General features: G+C 42.1%; 1 protein-coding gene across 1 annotated transcript in view; it reads right to left on the bottom strand.

Moving 5' to 3' along the window:
* Nucleotides 1–17582, bottom strand: part of LOC109914996 (FAS-associated factor 1-like) — a 106586-nt gene that overhangs the window by 72550 nt on the left and 16454 nt on the right. The window contains exon 3 of the mRNA XM_048602093.1: nucleotides 10538–10584. Within this exon, the coding sequence (XP_048458050.1) occupies nucleotides 10538–10584 (47 nt within the window). The remainder of the gene's footprint in view (nucleotides 1–10537; nucleotides 10585–17582) is intronic.

Genomic DNA, 17582 nt, shown 5'->3' on the forward strand with positions numbered 1-17582 from the left:
AAGAGAAAAGCAGTTGCAGCAGGGGAAAACTATAGTTAGTAGGATAGATACATTCTCTGCAACTGTGAACACAAGTCTTATGTTGACCTGCAAGTGCCAAGGTTAAGAATATCTCCTCAGAGCTGGAGTCGAACCTGGAGTGGGAGGGGAAGAATCCGGGTCTCATGATCCACTGAGCAGGGAAGAATTTAGAAAGACATTCTGCTAAGATTGAGGGACATTGACAGGGTGAATGGAAAGCAATTGTTTCTCTTAGTCAAAAGGTCAATAACAAGGGGGCATAATTTTACAGTTAAAGGCAGGAGATTTCAAGGGGATTTGAGGAAAAGCTTCCAAGGGTCTTAAAATAAGTGACTGCAGAGATAGTGGAATCATTGGGTACAAAATTTGAAACACCCAATATTCTGGAAATATCCCACTGCGCAAAAGAAAGGCAAATTGCACAACACTGTTCAAGAACAGGGAGACTGCACAGCTGGAAATTCTAAGCCATTGAGCCCAACATCTGCCAGAATCCACTCTTAACAGTAATCGTAGGAGGACATTTGGCAAATCATATTATCGTCAAGCAATGTCATCATGGTTTTAAGAAAGATAAATCATGTTAGATAAATTTATGAGCATCCTTGGACAATCTAAGATGCAGGGGATTGATAAGCTGGACCTTGTAAATTTTATGTATTTGGATTTACAAAAGATATTTGATGGGATGTCACATAAAAGGCTACGACACAATGGTTTACGGTGCTGGGCCTGATAGATTGCATAAAGGACTGGCTCGCTAATCGGGACAGAGTTGCAATAAATACATCATTTTTAAGGTGGAAAGCAATCATCAGTGTAGTGCCAAATCGATCAGTGGTAGGGTCTGATATGTTTACAACATATAAATGACTTGGACAAAGGAACTTAGTTCATCATTGACATATTTGCTGATGAGAAGATAGGAAGGCACATGAGTTGTGGGAAGGGCGAAAGAGTCTACAAAGGGATAGAAATAGGTGAAGTGAACAGACAAAAATTTGCCAGATTACACAGAATATGTCACAGTCAAAGTAACTAGTTTAAATTTGAAGTGAAGTCTGGCAGTTAACAGTCAATCAGCATTAACTGTTGCATTTGCCATGGCAATGCCTCTACTAATCAGAGTACACATGCCAACCAATCAGTACTCTCATCAGTTTTCCCCTTTAGTTGATTTTCTTGTAAAATGTCCTGAACAGTGCAAGATGAGAAGCTTCAACAAACTGTTTTTTTAACAATACTCAAGTTCTGTACTACCAAACAACTGTGAATGTTAAGTTTATCTTTGAAGATTGTGACAATTTACAATACTAGAACATCTCAAATAAATATGCTCTCTTCTGAACAGTCATATTCAAATGGACATGGAAATGTTTTCTCTCCCCACTGATGCTACTCCACTTGAGTAATTCCAGCACTTCAGTTTTTATTTCAGATAGCAAACATCCATTTGCTTTTATTTTAGTGTTCTCTTCTTAACTTATTTAGATTACGAACATGTCTTCATGAACATATACTTCAGCATCTCGCAAAAATTAATAATGTTACTTTATTTTAAAAATTAATGCTTTTTAATTTATATTTAGTAGCAAAAACAAAACAACACATTTATAATTGCCCTAAGTCCCCATTAATTCTGGTGAGCTTGTTTTTTGATGGCAAGTGAAAGTAGTTGAGATAGAACTGGTAGGTGTTCTGAAAAATTGAGAGAACCCTTGTGCAAGAGGATCAAGTTATTTTCCTTGTACTATACATACAATGTGCAACTTAACTCATTGAACACCTTAAGTAATTCACAGCAATGTTGTATAAAGATTGAAAAAAGTTACTATGAATCTTAAAAACAAAGTTAAATATCTACTTCATACCATATATGGTTGATTTTGTGTGAAAGTCAACACGCCGACATTTGATCGAAAACTCTGAACTTTATCTGTTTTCCACCCACTCACTTGTAAACCTATTCATCAGTCAAAATAATATCAAACTTATAAACCTATTCATTATAAGACATCTATACAGCTCCTTGTGTCTCTGCACATAAATATGTGCTGTCAAGGCTAACACACTGACTAATGTGCACTGGGTTCCCATCAATATCATGGTCAAATACGGCAACATGATAAAAGAAGCAACAGGAAATAAAAAGCCAATTTCAAAATTACACAGCAAGTAGCTACAGAATATTGGACAAGCACTAGAGAGGCTAGAGGAATCTCTTTACACAAATTAGGCAGAGGCCCAAGATTAGATGTACAAATCAAGGAATGTCTACCATGTGGCCGCAGTTGGGAAATGAAACTGTTGGACTATTACGTGCTGTCATGTGATAGCTGATGATGTTATCAAATGACGCCATAGTCTCAAGCATTTACAAATAGCCCTCTCTTGTTCCAATTATAGTTTCCTTCAGCTTCGAGTGCACTCTCAACCAGTTTCCATCCAGCATCACTCTCCCCCCAGCTGTTCTTGTTCATACATTGAATAATTTCTTTAACTTCACTCCCTTTCTCCAGTCGTGAAGGTTACTCATATGGGTTGTGTCTCCTTTTCTGGTCAGATATGTGGAACATTCCTGTTTCCCGTCATATTCCGGTTCCCACCTGCATCTCTTTTACCAGCACATTGATTACTTTAATAATTCGAGATAACAAGGTGCAGAGCTGGATGAACACAGCAGGCCAAGCAGCATCATAGGAGCAGAAAGGCTGACGTTTTGGGCCTAGACCCTTCATCAGAAAAGGGGGAGGGGAAGGGGGTTCTGAAATAAATAGGGAGAGAGGGGGAGGCGGATAGAAGATGGATAGAGGAGAAGATAGGTGGAGAGGAGACAGGCAGGTCAAAGAGGCGGGGATGGAGCCAGTAAAGGTGAGTGTAGGTGGGGAGGTAGGGAGGAGATAGGTCAGTCCAGGGAGGATGGACAGGTCAAGGGGGCGGGATGAGGTTGGTCGGTAGGAGATGGAGGTGCGGCTTGAGGTGGGAGGAGGGGATAGGTGGGAGGAAGAACAGGTTAGGGAGGCAGGGATGAGCTGGACTGGTTTTGGGATGCGGTAGGGGGAGGGGAGATTTTGAAGCTTGTGAAATCCACATTGATACCATTGGGCTGCAGGGTTCCCAAGCGGAATATGAGTTGCTGTTCCTGCAACCTTCGGGTGGCATCGTTGTGGCACTGCAGGAGGCCCAGGATGGACATGTCGTCTGAGGAATGGGAGGGGGAGTTGAAATGGTTCGCGACTGGGAGGTGCAGTTGTTTATTGCAAACCGAGCGTAGGTGTTCCGCAAAGCGGTCCCCGAGCCTCTGCTTGGTTTCCCCGATGTAGAGGAGGCCACAACGGGTACAGCGGATGCAGTATACCATATTGGCAGATGTGCAGGTGAACATCTGCTTGATGTGGAAAGTCTTCTTGGGGCCTGGGATGGGGGTGAGGGAGGAGGTATGGGGGCAGGTGTAGCACTTCCTGCGGTTGCAGGGAAAAGTGCCGGGTGTGGTGGGGCTGGAGGGGAGTGTGGAGCGGACAAGGGAGTCACGGAGAGAGTGGTCCCTCCGGAAAGCAGATAAGGGTGGGGAGGGAAAGATGTCTTTGGTGGTGGGGTCGGATTGCAGATGGCGGAGTAAGACAGCAACACCTAGCCCTGCCGAGTCTTCACCATCCCCCCAGACCTCCCCCATACTGAGGACGAACGGTCAGTCCTCAGTAAATGGCTTACTTCTGTCCCCCTCCACCCACACATCAACGAATACCGCTCACGTTTGGACATAGAGCAGTTTTTCCGCCGCCTCCGCCTCCACACTTACTTCTTCAACTGTGAACCTAACCCTCCCTCTACTGACCCCTTTTCCCGCCTCCAACACACCCCCTCCTCCTGGACACCACCCCAAGGCCTCCTACCCTTCCTTGACCTCTTTATCTCCAACTGCCGTCGAGACATCAATTGCCTCAACCTCTCCACCCCTCTCACTCACTCCAACCTCTCCCCCGCAGAACGTGCAGCCCTCCGCTCCAATCCCAACCTCACCGCAAAACCCGCGGATAAGGGAGGCGCAGTTGTAGTATGGCGCACTGACCTCTACATCGTCGAGGCCAGACGCCAACTCTCCGACACCTCCTCCTACCACCCCCTTGATCATGACCCCACCCCTGAGCACCAAACCATCATCTCCCAAACCATCCACAGCCTCATCACCTCAGGTGACCTCCCACCCACGGCCTCCATCACCTCATCGTTCCCCAACCCCACATCATCCGCTTCTATCTCCTTCCCAAAATCCACAAACCTGAATGCCCTGGTCGACCCACTGTCTCCGCCTGCTCCTGCCCCATCGAACTTATCTCCAACTATCTGGACTCCATTTTCTCCCCCTTGGTCCAGGAACTCCCCACCTACGTCCATGACACCACCCACGCCCTCCACCTCCTCCAGAACTTCCAATTCCCCGGTCCCCAACACCTCATCTTTACCATGGACGTCCAGTCCCTCTACACCTGCATTCCCCATACAGATGGCCTAAAGGCCCTCCACTTCTTCTTGTCCCGCAGGCCCGACCAGTCCCCCTCCACTGACACCCTCATCCACTTAGCCGAACTCGTCCTCACCCTCAACAACTTCTCTTTCAATTCCTCCCACTTCCGACAGACAAAGGGGGTGGCCATGGGTACCCGCAAAGGGCCCAAGCAATGCCTGCCTCTTTGTAGGTTACATGGAACAATCCCTCTTCCGTACCTACACCGGCCCTAAACCCCACCTCTTCCTCCGTTACATTGATGACTGTATCGGCGCCGCCTCGTGCTCCCACGAGGAGCTCGAACAGTTCATACACTTCACCAACACCTTCCACCCCAACCTTAAGTTTACCTGGACCATCTCTAATACCTCCCTCTCCTTCCTGGACCTCTCTGTCTCCATCTCGGGCAACCACCGAGAAACCGATATCCATTTCAAGCCCACCGACTCCCACAGCTACCTAGAATACACCTCCTCCCACCCACCTTCCTGCAAAAATGCCATCCCCTATTCCCAATTCCTTCGTCTCCGCCGTATCTGCTCCCAGGATGAGGCATTCCACTCCCGTACATCTCAGTTGTCCTCGTTTTTCAAGGACCGCAACTTCCCCCCCTCAGTGGTCGAGAACGCCCTCAACTGTGTCTCCCACATTTCCCGCTTTAATAATTGTTGTTTCTGTTCTTGTTCTGAACTGTAAAATGTCAACAACTTTTCAAATTCTATCACAAGCTCACCTCATAATATGTTCTGAGGAAGGGTCAATGGAACCAAAACATTAACTCTGATTTCTCTCCACAGATGCTGCCATACCTGCTGAGGTTTCCCAACAACTTCCATTTTTGTCTCACCTAATGATCATCTATCTCTGATTCTTCACTTCTTCAAATTCTTGTCTCAAATTCTTGTCTCCATTTCTTGGGACAGGTTACCAATTAAATTTCATTATAAACACACTGACTTGCATAGCTACATCAACTATATTTCCTCACATAATGCTTCCTCCAAGGACTCCATTCCATTCTTTCAACCTCTCTGGTTGTTACAATTTTCTGATGATGAAACATTTATGTCAGTGCTTCAGGTTAGGTCTTCCTTTCTGTCTGTGATGGTCCAAATGCTTTTGCGACAAAAAAAAACTAATATCTTGTGTTGGGGTGATGATCCCTTTAAGAACTCGGTTTCTCTGGGCTACAATTTCTGGTAATGCATTGGGATTACAATACATGATCACTTGACCAGATTTCCTGGAAGATAAATAATATAGAGAAAAAATCAAACATATTTTTAGGAGCGTGATTCTGGATTCAAGCCTGCAAGGATTTAGATAAAGCCAGCTCAGAAGAGAAAAAATTCTGACTTATGCCAATACATAAGTAGTCTTCCAGGAAAGGGGCAGTGCTAGATCTAATCCTATGGAATGAATCCAGTTAAGTGGTTGAGGCATCAGTGGGTGAGCATTTTGAGGATAATGACCATAATTCTAAGTTTCAAAATTATTATGGAAAGGGATAGGATAGTGCAGAAGTTAAGTGTTTAAACTGGGAGAAGGCCAATTTCAATATCTTTAGACAGTTTTTCGCAAACATAGTGTGAATGTCTACTTGCAGGTAAGTCTACATTTGGAAACTGGGAGTCTTTTAAAAGTAGTATAAGGAGAGTTCAGCGCTAGTGTGTTCTTCTAAGAGTGAAGGGCCAGGGCAGCAAGTTCAAGGAACCCTGGATGTCAAGGAATACCGAGAGTTTGATAAAGAAAACAAACAGGAGCAATGTTAGGTCGAGAGCATTAAAAACAGAGGCGGCCATTCAGGAGTATAGCGTGTGCAGAGGGCTGCTTAAGAAAGAAATTATAAGGACAAAGAGGGGCCATGAAATATCTTTTACAGATCGGATTAAGGAAAACTCCAAGGCATTTTATAAATATGTTAACAGTAGGAGGATGACTAGGGAAAGAATGGGATCTACGAGAGACCAAAGCAGCAATCTGTGTGTGGAGCCACTGGACTCATTAAATATTTCTTAAATATTTCTCATCTGTATTCACAGAAGAAAAAGGCATTGTAGCTGGAGATTTCAGTTGGGATGGTGGGTTCTAGAACATGTTAAGATTAATAAGAAGGTGATATTAGACGTTTTACTGAGCATAAAGGTGTACAAATCTTGAGGGCCTAATGAGATGTATCCCAGATTGCTATGCGAGGTAACGGGGAGATCACTGTGGGCCTGGCAGGAATATTTAACACTTCACTGGCCACAGGTGAAATGCCAGATGCCTGGAGGATAAGCTGTTATGGTTCATTTGTTCAAGAAGGGCAGCAGGGATAGGCCAGATAATTACAGGCCAGTTAGTCTGATGTCAGTGATACTGGAAAATATTATTGGAAAAAATTCTGAAGGACAGGGTTAATCAATATTTAGAAAGGCAGTTCTGAGGAAGGGTCACCGGACCCGAAATGTTAACTCTGATTTTCCCTTCATAGATGCTGCCAGACCTGCTGAGCTTTTCCAGCAACTTTGTTTTTGTTCCTTAGAAAGGCAGGGATTGATCAGGGATAGTCAACACAGATTTGTTAGAGGGAGATTCCATCCGAATTTTTTTTGAAAGGGGACTAAATATATTGATGAAGGTAGTGAAATTGATGCAGTTTACATGGACTTCAGTATGGCCTTTGACAAGGTCCCCTATGGAATGCTGGTTCAAAAGATAAGACCCGATGGGGTCCAAGGCAAGTTGATAAACTGGATCCAAAATCTGCTGACAAATAGAAGGGAAAAGGTAATGGTGGAGTAAAATGTGGAAAGTCTCAGTTATGTGGAGAGACTAATAGGCTGGGTTTGTTTTCTGTGGAGCAAAAGGGTGATCTGCTTGAGGTATACAAAATTATGAGAGGCACAGATAGGATAGATGATGAGAATCTTTCCCCATGTGATTGGAAGCCTGTGACCAGCGGTGTACTACAGATTTCGTGTGCTGTGACCCTTGCTGTTTGCTTCGTACATTAATCGCTTGGATGGGAAAGTAGCAAGTACAATTAGCAAGTTTGCAGATGGCATGAAAATTGGAGATGTTATTGATCAGCTGCTATGTTGTGCAGAGCAATAGCAGGTGGAGTTTAATTCTGATAAGTATGAGGTGATGTATTTTGGGAGGTCTAATAAGGGAAGAATATAAACAATAAATGGTAGGTCCCTAGGAACAAAGAGACCTTGGTGTATAAATCCATAGATCTTTGAAGGTGTCAGCACAGATAGGCAGGGTGGTGAAAAAGGCATACAAGATGCTTGCCTTCAGTAGCCAGAGCATAGAATATAGGAGCAAGAAAGTCTTTTTGCAACTTTATAGGTTAAGCCACAGATGGAATACTGTACACAGTTCCGGTATCAACATTATGGGCAGGAATATATTTTTTTAATTCATTCACGGGATAAGGGCAACACGGGCTAAGCCAGCATTTATTGTCCAGAGGGCAGTTAAAAGTCAACCACATTGCATGGATCTCGAGTCACATGTAGGCCAGACCAGCTAAGGATGGCAGATTTCCTTCTCCGAGGACATTAGTGAACCAAATGGGCTTTCCCAAAATCGACAATGGATTCATGGTCATCATCAGAATCTTAATTCCAGATTCCTATCTTCTGAATTCAAACTCCACCATCTGCCATGGCTGGTTGTGATCCCAGGTCCCCAGAACATTCCTGGATTTCTGGATTAACAGGCCAGCAATAACACCACTCAGCCATCACCTCCCCATAAAGAGACTGCACTGGAGATGGTGCAGAGGAGATTCACCCGGATGTTGTCTGGGATGTGAAGAGACTGGATAGGCTGGGTTTAAATTCCCAAGAGGAGCGGTCTGATTGAGGTATACAAAATTATGAGAGGCATAGATAGGGTAGATCATGAGAATCTTTCCCGATGGCAGATGTGTCTATGACCAGAGACTATAAGTTTCAAGTGAGGAAAAAGTGGTTTAAGAGAGGATCTGAAGAAAAGTGTTTTCACCCATATGAACATGCTGCCTCAGAGGATGGTGGAAGCAGATACTCCCACAAGATTTAAGAAGCATCTGGATGAGCACTCAAAATGCTAGGACATATTAGACTATGGACCAAGTGCAATTACATGGGATTAGTAGAAGTTGGTGTTTATTGTTCAACATCGACATAGACATAGACATAATGGGTTGAAGGGCCCATTTCTACGCTGTACGACTCTGTAACTTCAGTTGAAATTGTACATGTTGGCTGAAAGAATTTAACCTCTTGTTAACTGAAGGATTCCTAACAAGGAGTTGAACTTCTGGGATACACAAGCTGAGAAAGAGCAAAAGCACCAAGTGTGTAAAGGTTAGTTCTGCATTCAAAACATCTATGACAAATTGGGAAAATACAACCACAAGACAGTTGGATGAGACATAAAAAGAGTACCTTTCCAGAAGTAATCAGAAAGCTTGAGAAATTGTAAGCTCTAAACAAAGGTTTAAAGCAGTACTCGGACCAGCTGGTTAATCTTCCAAGTTTTCTAAGCATCATACCTTATTGAGGGGAAAAGCTTAAAGGGTGTGCCTTTTTTTGGTTTAAACTTGCAATTAAAGTTTTGTGTAAATGAGTTGAATATATTATGACTTCTAATAAAACTTACTATTTCAAGATTAAGTATATTAATTGGTATTTGTGTTCACTGATGTTTCTGTAGTAAAATTCTTTTGATTTTAACAGTAAGTTTTGTGGTTTCACTATTTTAGTAAATACCTGGATTTTCAGATTCTAAAAACAAATACATAATTGTTCTCTACCAAGACCAAAACACCTCATTCAAGGAATCCTCCTCACCATGGATGACAGGGTCTTTGAACATGTCTATTCCATTCTAATATTTTGCTCTCACCACTTCATCTGCATTACAAAACCAAGACTGGGTTCATCTGGTCCTCAGCTTGTACTGTATCATCCTTGTATTCAACTGATTATTCCTTATTATTTCTGCTACCTCGAGAGAGTTGCACCAAATGTACATTGCTCTCCCCTTCAGCATTCTCCATTGTCTCCATAACACCCTTCCAATGACTCCAACTCTTTGACCTCTTCTCTCACCTGCCAAGACCTTTCAAAAGAATATGCAATTTAAGTACTTCTTCCAGCTTAGTATATGTATCCACTGTTGACAAAGTAGCCTGTTCTACACTGGAGAGTTCAAATGCAGACAAACTGATCAGTCTGTGGAATACTTCCTTTCAGTTTGAATTGTGATCCCCAAGCTTCCCATCACCCACCTTGCTCATATGATGACATCTCTGTCTTTGACCTCTTTTACAGTCCCAGCAAATATCAATGTATGCCCAAGAAAATGCACCTCATCTTTCCATTAGGCATTGTGCAGCTTACTAGGCTCAATACAATGCAACAATTTCAGACCATAGCCTCTTCCCACATTTTGTTTCCTCTCTGTTTGGAGGTTTCATTTAACTTTTCTATGGTTTTTGGTTTTGGACATCAACTGTTGGTCATTCTGTCATTTATAACTTCTCTAGTTGCATATTTTCTTGCCCCAACACCACTCCCTTTGGTCTTGCACAATTAACTCTTTTGTCATTTAATTTCTCCTGTCTTCCACTCTATCAAAGCCTCATCCACATTCCCCTTCCACTTAGTTAAAACCCAGCACATTTCTAGCTTATCCCAGGTTCTGATGAAAGGTCATTAACCTGAAACTTGAACTGTTTCTCTCTCAACAGACGTGGGCCTTGGCTGCGAAATCTTGACAGCGTTTTTTTAATGTTTAAATACTTACTAGATCAGTATTTACAAGAGGACAATGAAAGAAAATGTCAAAGACATTATTTAAGTTGATACTAAACAGCATCTCCATTTAGAAAATATAAAACTCCAGGACTCTTCACCTTAGCAAATGCAATTTTACCAAGCAAAAGTCTTTTCAAACTTTTATACTTCAATATCTGAAAAATCTGTACAAGAATTTTAAATATACAAAAAACATGTAAAGGTTACTTACGTCTGTAAAATGCCATTCTCTTGTGGAATTATTCCATTAATAGCAGCCTGCAAATAAATGCAAAATGTCAAAACATGATCAGAACCACATCAGTTCCATAGAACAGTCACATTGGACTTGAAATTTTAACTGTCTTCTCTCTCCAAAAGTGCTCTAAGACCTGCTGAGATTTTTTCCAAAGTTTTACTTTAAGTTCAGACTTCCTGCACCTGCAAAGTGTTGCCTTTGTATCAAGGACATTTGATTAGGCTGAAAAAAACCAAAGAACGCCATTTTGGTGCCAGAGAGTGACAACATAGTAAAGTTTCTAGTTGTCTCCATTTCTTTCAGGGTTAACATTGGCAAAAAGAGACAGAAATATTGAACATGAGGACACTGTCTCCTTCTGTCACCATTTTGTGATAGAATCCCACACAATCACGGCTATTTAACTGCACAGATGCTCTAACCAGATTGCAAGCATAAATAGATTCCTGAAATTTACAGTGCTGATGGTCATCCAGCTCATCGTGCATCTGAAATAAAATTGTCAATTTGTTTCACTTTTCTGGCCTTTTCATAGTCGTATTCAAACTTATCCATTTCACTTCTGAAAGTTACTAACAATTCACTCATCGCTGCTTCCAGTAGATTCCACGCACTAAGCAGTTGTACTTGAAATAATTCCCTTAACCTTTCCTTATAGGATTTGGATTACCACTTCATTGATTAGTGGAAAGTGGTTTCCCCCGCAAAACCTTTGTGACACTAAACAAGTTCACAAAATTTGTTTTAACTATCACTATTATCATTAAAAAGACCAATTCTATAAGTGCCTCTTCATAGAGAGTTTCTCAATTCAACAAAACATCATCTTTGTAAATTTAAAGAATTAACTGAACATGATACAGTGCATCCAGACATCCTTCTTAGACTTTCCAAAAGTGAGCACAACACTGTCACTACTAACTAACCAATGCTTGCTACACCATGTTAGCATTAGCTCTTCGTTTCTTGTAAGGAGTATTTTTCCCTGTACCTTAATCATCATCTCCTGTTTAAACAATTCCCACTGTTTGTCTATTATTTTGTCAGTTCCCTTTTTATTACACTGAAATTAGCCACAATTCTACATCCATGTGCACCCGTGCCGCCTTTACCAACACAAAGTCAAGATATGTGGAATACTCCATTGTTCAATTAATAAAAGTAACAGCTTTCTTTCACGTGATCCAAGCCCTGCTTCAAAGAATCTGAAAAAATATATACACGCAGACACACATTGCAATATATATTCAAATCAGCTTAAATTTACCCCTAAGTACCATAACAAGAATATAATTTTCTTGGTAAACCATTAGTTGCATCGATCATGACTGTCATCCGACAATGTGACTTTGACATCTTTTATTTTCTTCCCATCCATCAATGGGTTGTTTTTGCTGTTCCTTAAACCAAATTTTTACCGCACAATACATCCCACAAATTTGCACTGCATAAATACATCTCCCAATTATATTTTGTTTAGATTCCTTAAGAACTCTAAAAAGTATACAGAGTTACACAGCATGGAAACAGACACTTCGGCCTAACACAGATGAAAATCCAACAGGGGAAAATCACAAGATCTGCATTAAAAAATCAACTCAATTTATCAATCGCTCAAATAATATTTCCAATGCACGAACTGAAAATCCTCAACTGCAGATACCCTGTCAAAACCCTGACTTCAGAGATGTCCGAATGTTTACATTTCTACAGCACTCTTATTCAGCAAGACTGACCAAAAGCACAGAAGTATAGAGGATGCTAACCATATAAAATCAACAAAATAGCAAGTGAGCACCACAAATAAATTACAAAGCACAAAATACGCCCTCCTCTTCTCTCTTCTGTGGCTCTTGTGATTCATCCTGTCTTTGCAAATCATGTAGTCGCTCACGAAATGTTTGGTGATAGCAGTATGTGTATGCACATTGTTTCTCCCACTCTACTGGTATCTGTGGTATCTGGTCTATCTTCACACACATACACTTCTCTCTTAACATGGCTTGCTTGTAAATCGTTCACTCAGATTACATGTCTTGCACTGTATTAGCTCTTTCTGTGATCCTCAATGGACTATTCTTCAAAAGTAAGTCACTGGTTGTGAGGCTCTTTGGGTCATCCTAAGCATGCGAGAAACATCAAATGCAAGATTGCTTACTGTGACTCAATCTTTGTGCAGCGTGAAGCACAAACGCAGCCACTCTCACTGCTCAGTCATAGCTTGGTTTGAATGCATGCTCCTGTTTTTTGTGCTTCATTGGTTTCGTCCTTGGATTCTCAGCAAACACTGCAGCCCTGTAACTACTTTCCATGTCTCATTCTAATTGGACACTGTATCTCACTTCCTCACACTCATCAGTCTCCATTTGACTGTGTGCATATAGCTGGGAAGCATCCTGCAGCAGCATCATAGTGAAGCAGTTTGGAAGAGAATCCCACAGTTGGTATTGTGGTGAAGCAGTTTGGGAAGAGAGTGTTCTGCAGGTAGCACTATATTAAAGCAGTTTGGGGAAAAACATCCTGAAGCAGCATCGCAGTGAAGCAATCTCGAAAGTGTATCAAAAAGTGACACTGGCAACAGGAATTAGCTGATAGGGCAAGGTCAGGTGAGTATTTATACTTGGCTTATTGCTTATAAATTTGAAACATTTTTATTTCAGGTTTACTATTTATAAAGGGGAAGAAGACAGAAGTCCAGAGAAGGATTCCAGAGAAATTATTACTAATAGTATTAGATTTTAAGGACAATGCAAGGGCTCAATTTGAAGGAGTAAGTCATAGTGTCATTGAATTGTACAGCACAGTAACTCAACTGTTGGTCCAACTCATCCATGCAAACTAGATATGCTAAATTAATCTAGTGCCATTTACCAGCACTTAGCCCATATCCCTCTAAACCCTTCCTTTCCAATGGACCCATCCATATGCCTTTTAAATGTTGCAATTATACCAGCCTCCACTACTTCTTCTGGCAGTTCATTCCAAACATGCAGCTCCTTCTGCGTCGAAAAGCTGACCCTTACAGCCCCTTTTAAATATTTCCCCTCTCACTTTAAACCTATGCCCTCTAGTTTTAGACTCCCCAGCCCCAGGGAAAAAGACCTTGGCTATTCACTCTATCCATGCCCCTCATGATTTTATAAACCTCTATAAAGGTCACCCCTCAGCCTCTGATGCTCCAGGGAAAATAGCCTCAGCCTATTCACCTCTCCCCATAGCTCTAACCTTGGCAACATGCTTGTAAATCTTTTCTGAACCCTTTGAAGTTTCACAACATCCTTCCTAAACCTGGGAAACCAGAATTGAACGCAGTATTCCAAAAGTGGCCTAACCAATGTCCTGTACAGCTGCAACATGATGTTCCAACTCTTATACTCAATGCACTGACCAATAAAGGCAAGAATACCAAACGCTTTCTTTACTACTTTTTCTGCCTGTGACTCCACTTTCAAGGAACTATGCACCTGTACCCCTCGGTTTCTTGGTTTGGCAACACTCCCCAGGACCCTACCATGAACTGAATAATTCCTGCCCCCATTTGCCTTACCAAAATGCAAGACCTCATATTTATCTAAATTAAACTCTATCTGCCACTCCTCGGCCCATTGGCCCATCTGATCAAAGTCCCATTGTACTCTGAGATAACCTTCTTCACTGTTCAATACACCATCAATTTTGGTGTCATCTGCAAACTATGCCTCCTATATTCACATTCAAATCATTTAGATAAATGACAAAAAGCAGTGGAACCAGCACCGACTCTTGCAGCACACTAGTGTTCACAGGCCTCCAGTCCAAAAAACAACCCTCCACCACCACCCACTGTCACCTACCTTGACGCTAATTTTGTATTCAAATAGCTAGCTCTCCCTGGATTCCTTGTGATCTAACCTTGATAACCAGTCTACTATGCAGAACCTTGTCAAACGCCTTAATAAAGTCCGTACTGACAATGTCCACCGCTCTGCCTTGATCAATCTTCTTGGTCACTTCTTCAAAAAAAGTCAATCAAGTTAGGTGAGACACAATTTTCCATGCACAAAGCTATGTTGACTATCCCAAGTCCTTACCTTTTGAAATACACGTACATCCTATCCATCAAGATCGCCTCCATCTGACATAAGGTTCACCAGTCTATTGTTCCCTGGCTTTTCCTTACCACCTTTCTAAAATAATGGCATGACATTAGCCAACCTCCAGTCTTCTCGTACCTCACCCATGGCTATCTATGATACAAATATCTAAGCCAGAGGCGCAGCAATCAATTCCCTAGCTTCTCACAAAGTTGTGGGATCAGGTCCCAATGATTAATCCACCTTTATGCATTTTCAGATGTCCAGCACCTCCTCCTCTGTAATGTGGACACTTTTCAAGATGTCATTATTTCTCCAAGTTCTCTAACTTCCATATCCATAGAATCCCTACAGAGTAGAAGCAGGCCATTCGACCCATCGAGTCCACACCGACCCACTAAAGAGCAATCCACTCCAACTCACCCCCTACCCTTTTCACTGTAACTCTGTAATTCCCATGGCTAATCCACCTAACTTGCACATCTTTGGACTGCAGGAGGAAACCGCAGCACCCAGGGGAAATCCATGCAGACATGGGGAGAATGTGAAAACACTACATAGATGGTTGCCTAAGGGTGGAATTGAACCCAGGTCCCTGACGTTGAGGCAGTAGTGCCAGCCACTGAACCACCATGACATCTGAACCATTACTTTTTGTGACTTTTTAGCAGTCAGATAAAGCTAAGTGGTTTGCTCAGGCCATTTCAAGACCACTTATGAGTCAAGCATGTTGGTGAGAGTTCAGAGTCACATTTACGTCAGACCAGACGGGGATAGCGGATTTACTTGCCTAAAAGGACATCAGTGAACCAGATGAGCCTCTACAAAAATTGACAATGATTTCATGGCCATCATTAGACTTTTAATTCAAGTTTCTGTTTTCTGAATTCAATTTTCCACTGCCTGTTGTGGTGGTATTCAAAACTGGGTCTCTGGATTACCAGTCCATCCGTTAACAGGTCTAAACTATTCCTTCAAAGTTCTCCAAGTCTACGCACTTCGTCTATCATGGGATAGCTTGAAAAGAAGTTCATTTTCCACTGTGAAGTTTTTAAGTGAAGGAACAAATAGATTTTTCTCCATAGTTCAGTAGATCTCTCCACTCATTAGTTGAGGCATAGAAGCCAATTAATTCCAGGTACAATTCTTCATGCAAGGTGATTTTGTTGATTTTAGCCAAGGTCTCGGAGTAAAATACTGATGGCCTCTGTCTGATAATAGGGTCACACTTGAAACAACATGTCACTTCTCTCCACAGGTGCTGTATCTGACATGCAATGTTTCCAGCATTTTCTGTGTTTGGCCTCCACTTTACTGGACTATTGACAAAACCCAAAATTGAACATTAATCAACGATCACTTCTGCAAATGATTGTGTAGAGGTTTAGGCGAGTGGGGAGACAGCGTGATGTGAATCACAGTGAAGTACGTGCCACTATTCAAGGTCAGGCATCAGCACGACTCATCATTATTTCAGCTTATGGAAGGAGAGCTCAAGATCATGCTGGACTCCTGCCGCTCAATATGTTGAAGTCAGGCAGATTTACAATGCCTGGAACCAGAAATGTGCAAGAAGTGTCTCCAGCTGCAGGATCTGGAAGCCCGAATTTCAGAGCTGTAGCAGCTGCCATGGAGACTTGGCACATCCACAAGGCTAAGAATATCATTGGCAGCATGAAAAAAAGAGGTGGCCATTCTGCAGGATAAGACTCAACAGTCACGGAGAGAATGGATGACCACCAAGCAGAGAAATAAGAATAGGCAAGCAGTGCAGGAATCCCCTGCAAAACTCATATCCCATTTTGGATATTGTTGAGGAGAATGACACCTCAGGAAAGCAGCAACAGCCAAACTAATTGAACCACTGCTGACTCTGCTGCACAGGAGAAGGAATAACGTGTGGGAAGACGAAAATAATAAGGGATTCAATCATGTCTTTTCAGTAGCTGCAGTGAGATTCCAGAATTCTAAGTTGCCTCCTGGGTGCTAGGATCAATGATATCCCGAAGCAGCTACAAGACAATCTTCAGTGGGAGAGTGATCATGAGTATCAACAACAAAAAAAAAATGACGGCGTCATAAAAGCAAAGGGCCTCAAAAAAGGTCATGATCTCAGGATTGTTACCAGTGCCATGGGCTAATCAGTGTAGAAATAGTAGGATATATCAAATGAACACGTGGCTGAAGAAATGGTGTGAAGTGGGAAGGTTCCAGATTGCTTAGACATTATGGCCAGCTTTTCCATAAGTGGAACCAGTTCAAGCTGGACAAGTTGCAACTGGACAAGACCAGAACTAATATCGTAGGAGCAGTATTTGCTCATGCAGTGGGGAATGGTTTAAACTAAAATGGCAGCTTAGAAACACCAAGAGGCAGAAAACACTAGTGGGGGTTGTATAAAGACACGCAACCTGTATTATGTTCTTGGCCCATATCCCTCCAAACATTTCTTATTCATGTACTGATCTAAATGTGTTTTAAACACTGTAACTGTACCTGCATCCACTACTTCCTCTGGAAGTTCATCCCACACACAAAACACTCTGTAAAAAACAAAAATTGTCCCTCATGTCTTTTTTAAATCTTTCCCCTCTCACCTTAAGAAGACATCCCCTAGTCTTGAAATCCTCCACCTTACGGAAAAGACACCTGCCATTCACCTTATCTATACCCTTCACTATTTTATAAACTTCTATAAGGACACCCCTCAACTTCGTATGCTCCAGTGAAAACAAGTCCCAGCCCAGCCTTATAACTCAAGCCTTCTATTCGCGGCAACATCTTGATATATCTCTTCTGAACCTTCTACAGCTTAATAACACCATTCCTATAAGAAAGCAACCAGAACTGGACAACATAGTCCAGAAGACGCCTCATCAACATCCCGTACAACCTCAATGCCCCAACTCTTATACTCAAAGGAGTGAGTAATGAAGGCAAGCATG

Source organism: Rhincodon typus, chromosome 10, assembly GCF_021869965.1.
Source record: "Rhincodon typus isolate 14 chromosome 10, sRhiTyp1.1, whole genome shotgun sequence".
In the NCBI taxonomy this organism is placed as follows: domain Eukaryota; kingdom Metazoa; phylum Chordata; class Chondrichthyes; order Orectolobiformes; family Rhincodontidae; genus Rhincodon; species Rhincodon typus.